Raw genomic sequence first — 6,988 nt, 5'->3', positions numbered from 1 at the left:
CCACAGGCAATACGGCAGCGCTGCAGCACAAACACCTTAAAGGTATCAACATCATAATGAACCTCACTCATCACTGGCTGAGAATGGCCCTTTGAGATGTCACCCAGTGATGGACGTCAGGGATGGATCCACCTAGCAACGGATTATGATGTCACTGAGGAGCTGGCATTCCTCCCTGCATCTCACCCAGGCACTGCCACACTCCAGCTGAGCAGGTTTGCGTGTACACGTGCTGGAGGCTACCTCCCTGCCAGGCCAGCGCTGCGCTTCTACGCTGCTGCTGGCCAGGCCAACAATTACTCCCTGAGGGCACAGCAGGGCATTTTTGCTGCATCTTTGCTTCTAACTTGCTGCTTCTCCCCCATTTCTCCTTCTCCTCCATCTGCTACTTCTTGCTCTTCACTTTCCTTCACTTTCTTTCATGATGTTAGTTTCACTTTCTTCCTGCTGTGCTCTGTACCAGGGCTGTGTCAGGGAAGCCCCTTGGTAGCTCTCCTGTTTTTCCTGTACTTTCTCTAGCCAGCAGCATGGAGGGACCCTGGGTAGGCACCTGGAGACCTCATCCCCGACGGGGCCCAATCCTTGCAGAGTTCAGCACCCCGGGTCCCAAGTACTGGCTGCCTGGGACAATAGGTAAACCAACTATCGCAGGGAGGCAGTGGCAGTGGAAGGCACAGCACACCGCTTGCTTCCACTTAGAAACTTCTTTTCACTGCACAGTTGCAGGCACGTGTCCTTTCACAGGCTTTTCTTCCCAGGTCACACGGCTCATGATCCCACCAAATACAGAGCCCCTGCATACACATTTCGAGGGTCCAAAGGTCCCGCCACAGACAGCTGCTCACCGGGTCCTCGGTACCTCATCCATTCATCCATCACCAAGATTGGGAAGCATGTGGCTCCATCACCACTTGTGACGTCCCGTCCCAAGACCAAGATTGCGGTCACCCCTGGACCCAGTGAGTAGCATTGCTGCAGCCCTTCTTCCAGGCCAGATGAGCACGCCTTACTCTTGTCCTGGGCCACTGGGGCACAAAACCCTCTGCTCATGCCTTGAATGGGGGCTTTGAGAGTTCCGGACAGAAAAGAAACAGGGCTGAGCACTGCCTCCTGACCTCTCCTCTTTGGCTTGCGGTGAGGTCCCCAGCTTCACTTCTTCTCTCGCCTCCTTCTCCGTCCCAGGTGACTATACCACAGAACATGCTAACAGACACATCTACTATACGGCACCGGTGCAGAGCATGGTGTTCCGGCCCAAGGACTTAAAACCTTTCCAAACACCAGGTACGGGAACGTGGGCAAACAGACACTTACAGCCTCCATGTCCTCCTGTGAAGGTCTGCAGCTTCTTCAACAGGCCTAGCAAAAAGCCTAGGCAGCAGGACACAGTGTGCGCTCAGCAAGCTTCTTGCTGTCCCAGAGCACCAACTTCTCCCCTCTCACAGAAGAGCCGGCAGCTCTGGCTTCAGACAGCCGACGCATACCACGTGCAACAGAAGCCAGAAGCACTGGGATGAGGGGCAGGATACCCCTCCTGCTCCTCACAGCCGGATTGGCAGGCTGACTCTCTCACACCCAGGCATTGCATCCTTTCCCACGGGACTCACCTACGTTCTCTTCCTATTCCCTGTCCAGGTCCCGGCACCTACACCCTGCCCAGGATTCTGGGACCCAACACAATCTGTACCCATGCCAACCCATGCTACTCCATGGTAGGGAAGAGTCAATACATGAGTGCTTTTAGAGACCTGGCAAAGGTGAGCCGTACTTCTCTGTTCTCTCACAGCAGCAGCAGAAGCTCAGCTGCTCTTCTCAGGGCAGAAGGACCCCAGCGTCTGCCGTATCCCCACATAACACACTCTTCCTTGTGCCTGCAGCAAAGCCCAAGAAGTCACAGGGCCTCTGGCTCCCTGCTATTGCCAGCAACACTGACACCTGCAGTTCCTCACTTTTCAACATTAGCAGCTTTGGTGTGGTACAGCTCATTGGCACTAATGACACTGATCTCCCTCTGGGAAATCTACCTGTCTTCCCAAGGAGCTCTCCTTCCCAAGGCTCCACACCTCCCACACTGCTCCTCTGGTCAGCCACCTAAAGCAGCACAGTACTCATGGGCACCCAGCAAGAATCCACACTGCCTCTTGTACCCACCAACCTCATTGCTTCTCTTGCAGACGCCAGGTCCTGCGGCATTTGGCAGGGTGGAAATGGACATCTACAAAACAAGGGCTCCCAAGTACACAATGGGACTGAAAACCAAACTTATTGGCAAGGGTATGTTTCCAGGTCCAGCAGACTACAGCCTGGGAAAGGTAAGGCAGCCCACCCATCAACGTGTTATGCTGGACAGCCTTCACTTGAGGACAGCTCTGGAGAACGAGGCACCGTCTTTACTTTTTTTCTTCCCTTTCCAGCTGTCGCTGACCAAGGCTCAGGAACCTGCTTACACTTTTGGACTCCAACATTCTGTCTACAAAGCCTCTTTAATACCTGAAACACATCTTGAATAAACACAGATACCTGCAGAGATCTTTTTCTGTTCCTCCTCTGCGGCAGGGTGGGGTTAGGTGTGCATGGGTGTGGACCATTGGCTCTCACTGTCTCACGCCTTTGCCTCAGCCAAGCATGGCAAGGTGAGCATGAGGGGAGAGCAGCGAAGTAACAGCGTGAGCCAGGCTGACATCTCCAAGAGCACCATTTCACCTAACCAGAGCAAAACGCTGTGAAAGCATTCCAGCCCTGCCTTGCACGCTCACACCCCATGGCCCATGCTGGCCCCCAAGGACACAGCCCATTTTAGCATCCCCCTTTTCTGTGCACACAGGTGGCATTTGCCCAGGGTGTGCCCAGAAACACAGCTGCCCTGCATCATCTCTTGCCACAGGCAGGGGCTCATTTCCACAGGCAAGTCTCCAGACCACTGACAGTTAAAGAGAAAGAACCATATTCCCAGGCTGAAAATGCAATCATCACAGGATACTGCAACAGCCCAGGAGGAAAGGGACCTTGGAAGGTGACTTCGCCCAGCTCTTGTGTGGGAAAGGCAGCCTGGAGGAGACTAGCCAGCACCCAGCCAACCACAAACTTGATTGCCTCCAGTGATGGGATTCTGCTGTGCCTCTGGGGAGGCTGTTTCTCCCCTCTGGTTAAGTGGTGATGCCAAAAGGATTCATCCCTGATTGCAAGGGAACCGGGTGGGAGTTGGTGTGAGCAGCTCTCACAGACTCTCCAAGGCAGGAGATTGTCTCAGCTCTGTGGCCAGCAATGCAGTCTACTCAGGCTGTTATAAATATACAGATAAAATAATTGATTTAATCATAAAAAAGTAAAAAGTGTTTGTTATGATTACAAGTAGAAAATCGTGATGTATAAGGTACAGGAATATTAGGAGCGCTGTATTTAAAGGGTGCAACCAGAGAAACCTTACCAAGAAGTTACCAGATGTCTTATGCCTTGTTCAAGAAGCTATGGAGACTGTCATGCACACCAGTTAGTCTGCTTGGAAACCCCCTACCCTTCCCATCTTCATTTGAATATCAAGGATTCCAATCAGTAGACCTTAGCAGAGATGGCCAATGATCGTCTTGGGGTAGGAATATTATTGAAGTTATATACCTAGTGAAACCAATCACCGTAAAGGTTAAATTTAAGAATGGGCATATTATACATAGTATGTAAAATAACTTATGTAAAAATGACTCAGCAGAAAAAGCATATAAAATGGATGGCTTTTGTTTGCTAATCAGAACAAATTTGAAGAAGTAATCCCCCCTGTTCCAGGCACTGCAGTAAAGAAGTGTCTGCTTATTCACAAGAAATTGGTCTTGGATAAGCTTCTCGCACCCTTTTTGGTGACAAAAGCCCTGTGCTCAGGCACCGCTGGACTAGAAAGGGCAGTGTTGGGTCTCTGTGCATGGGGACACAAGCAGGTCTTTGTGAGGACAAACTGGGGCTGCCCCACGCCGGGCTGAGGCAGTTCTGTGGCAGCCCCATGCCCAGCCCCAGCGGAGCCCCGCAGACAATACGGCAGCGCTGCACCACGAACAGAGCCGCGGCTGGTCCGGACATCGCTCCGGCAGCGCTGACCCGGGGCGGGAGGCAAATTCCCGGCCCCGCCGCGTGCTGGGCGGACCGCCGTCCCCTGGTAGCTGCTGTCCGGCGGTGCCGAGCTGGACACGGGACCTCGAGGAGCTGTGGCGGCGGGGCTCGGGGAGAGCGGGCCCAGGAGCTCCTGAGCACGGCAGCTCCGACCGGGAGAGGGGAACAACGGGCGGGTGGTAGCGGGGTTTAATTGTCGCTCTATCTGAATAAATAGCAGTGAATTACACTAATTTCCTCCAGCCGAATCAGTTTCACGTGTCGTTATCTCCATTCACGAGGTTTTTCACCTTGTTTTGCGTTCCTGCTTTCCAGCTGAGGAGCTGTGGAGACCTTGGTTGCAATGGCTCCTCACAGTGGAACCACGAGCAGGCATCTTCCTTGTCAGTGCTTCAGCTGCCCTTCTCTTCTTTCTGAAACACCTGAGGATAATGGGAAGTGTTTTAACTAAAACTACATGAAGATCTAGGTGAGTTGGAAAGATTGCAGGAGAACACAAAGTTAGAATAGGAAAAGATTTGTTAAAATTTCCTGTTGCAAGGGAGGGACAAAGGCAAATGAAGCTTTGGTTAACAGACTGGATGTTCAATCCTTTGTGGTGCAGGAAAATTTTAGAACTTGTTTTTCTAATCTACAAGAGAAATGTCGTCCTACCTGCATTCACAGATGAGGTCAGTGATGCTGGGCTCTGTGGGAGCAGTGTTGAGGCAGCAGTGGACAGCTTTTGTTGTGGACAGGTTTTTTGCCCCCGTGAGTAAGGTGTGCTTGTCTTGCCTGGAAGAAGGGCTGGAGAAACGGTACTCAGGATGACCTTGGTCTTCATCTTGGGACATCCACAGATGCACGGTGCTGGAGCTGAGTACTTCCCATTTACGGTGTTGCAGGGATGAATGTAGTACTGAGTACCTGGAGAGCAGCTGTCTGTGATGGGATGTTTGGCCCCTTGCAACAGGAATAAGGTTAAACTTACACAATTTGTTAAGTGGAAGCAGCAGACGTGCTGTGACCCCCCCCAGATGTTCCCTGCCCCCCTCCACCCCATTCTCCATTATTCCTGGTTTACCTGTCATCCCAGGGATTGTGTACATGAATCTCAGGGTGGTGAACTCTGCCATGGTGTGGCAGCATGAGCTCCAGGTGTCCTTCCAGGCTCCATCCATGTTGGTGGCTACAAAACCTACAGAAAGAAGAGGAGCCTAGGACTGCGGCATTGCCAGGCCCAGTGCCACACAGAAGCTTGCTCTGACAGGTCTTCTCCTATTTTCTCTTATTGCCAGAAGGTTCAAGGGTGATCCCCTCTGCTCAGCACTCATCAGGCCTCATTCAGGCATTATGTCTTCTTTGGGGTCCTGGAGACAGGCTGACAAACTTAAGGGGCTCAGAGGAGGCAAGAAAGGTGTGTGTGGATGGGACTGGTTCAGAATGGAGTAGAGAAGGCCTTGGTGCACCTCCCAGAACAACCTGGTGCCTACAGGTAAGGCACCTAGTATGTTTTACTCTTGAAAACACAGCAAGCAGAAATCGATGATGTCTGCAAGGCAGAAACATGCAATGAGAGAAAAAACAATGTAATTTTTTTGTTAATCTAAAAGCCATATGTTCTTGTACTTTTGGGTCACATAATATGAATGCATGTTTGAATGCCTCAGATTTATGTTTCATATCTTATTTTTCAGTGGTCCCTTAATTTATATTTTTTCCTGGAGAGAGTGATTTGGGCCTGGTGTTTTTAATCAGAATCTTCTGCTGAAGGTAATGTTGAGGAACACCTTTGTGCTGCCACTTTTGGGAGTTTGGCAGCCTGAGTGTGCAAATAAAGGCAAGAGAGGCTTTTCCTCAGAGTGCAGAAGAAATTGAGCAGACTCCTGTGTGCATTCTTAGGTCATGCAAAAAAAGCTGGATGCCAGCCATAGATGCAGAGTGTTTTCAGACTTCTCCCCAGTAAGTAAATATAGGTAAATTCTCCATACATTGGAACTGCCGGTGCACTTAGCAGTTACTGAGAATACTGGTGGGTCTAAGAAGTTATTTTCATGTTTAAGTTTGTATCTCAGTTTTAGGGAAGAGCTATTTACATTCATGACAGTGTTATTAGCTCACAGTCTTAATGATGGGAAAGCAAGCAGCATGTACACTCTTAGACACTGAATCTCAACAGGCCAAAAGGCAAAGCCCAAGATAAGTAACTCTCTTCCTAAGACTGTGACTTGTGATTGATCTGGGTTGCTGAGTCTTCTGAGCATTAACCTGAATAATTTAAATATTTCCAGATTGAAAAGCTTTTTATAGTCAGAAAATCTGAAGTGGCTGCCAATCCTTTCTAAGAGAAGCCTGTGTATTTCACTTGTTATGGATTTACTTGTTCTATAAAAGTTTACAGAGAAGAATCTATATCACAGCTCTGTTTTGTTTTCTATGTTTTTTTTTGGACATACATGGCCAGAGGGAATTGCTCTCTGTCTGGGGGAAATTCTTTTTTAGACTAAAATGTGATGAGGTGGTGTATCCACTTTAATATGTTCCCACATTTGAGAATAAAGGATAAACTATGTTATACACCAGAAAAACCCCAAACAAAACCAAACATCCTTATTCCATCTTCATTTTTTTCTCTGGAAGGGATTTAAAGACTCTGGCCATCTGGATGTCTGGCAACTCAGTCAGAGCTGTGGCTACTGTGTGTGTGCAGATTAACTGTGTAGCACATGCACAGTAAGTCCAATGTGTCCACTACACATCAGACCTGCTGCACATGTGCTGCACAGATGGTCTGTGCATACACAGTAAATCAGCTATGTCAAGCCTACTGCGCATATGCAAACCATCTGTGCATTGCACATATGTATATTTTTGCATGGGAAATCCCTAGTCAGAGCATGAAAGGTTGTGG

General features: G+C 49.6%; 1 protein-coding gene across 1 annotated transcript; it reads left to right on the top strand.

Moving 5' to 3' along the window:
- Positions 1-207: 207 nt before the first annotated feature.
- On the top strand, positions 208-2,515 carry LOC104684328 (outer dense fiber protein 3-like). The gene is made up of 6 exons (XM_039553117.1): positions 208-633; positions 759-959; positions 1,183-1,284; positions 1,636-1,757; positions 2,175-2,312; positions 2,415-2,515. The coding sequence occupies exons 1-6, from the start codon at positions 528-530 to the stop codon at positions 2,508-2,510; spliced, it is 765 nt and encodes a 254-aa protein (XP_039409051.1). The 5' UTR covers positions 208-527; the 3' UTR covers positions 2,511-2,515.
- The last annotated feature ends 4,473 nt before the right edge of the window (positions 2,516-6,988 follow it).

The sequence above is a fragment of the Corvus cornix genome, chromosome 5 (assembly GCF_000738735.6).
Source record: "Corvus cornix cornix isolate S_Up_H32 chromosome 5, ASM73873v5, whole genome shotgun sequence".
Lineage (NCBI taxonomy): Eukaryota > Metazoa > Chordata > Aves > Passeriformes > Corvidae > Corvus > Corvus cornix.
Note: the sequence above shows the minus strand (reverse complement) of the source record. Positions and strands in the feature narration are given on the sequence as shown.

Bases quoted from the DNA above. Each gene is read 5' to 3' on its own strand.
- LOC104684328 (XM_039553117.1), top strand. From the start codon at position 528: ATGGAGGGACCCTGGGTAGGCACCTGGAGACCTCATCCCCGACGGGGC. The intron at 634-758 runs GTAAACCAACTA...TTTTCTTCCCAG, and splicing joins CTGGCTGCCTGGGACAATAG to GTCACACGGCTCATGATCCC. The intron at 1,758-2,174 runs GTGAGCCGTACT...CTTCTCTTGCAG, and splicing joins CTTTTAGAGACCTGGCAAAG to ACGCCAGGTCCTGCGGCATT.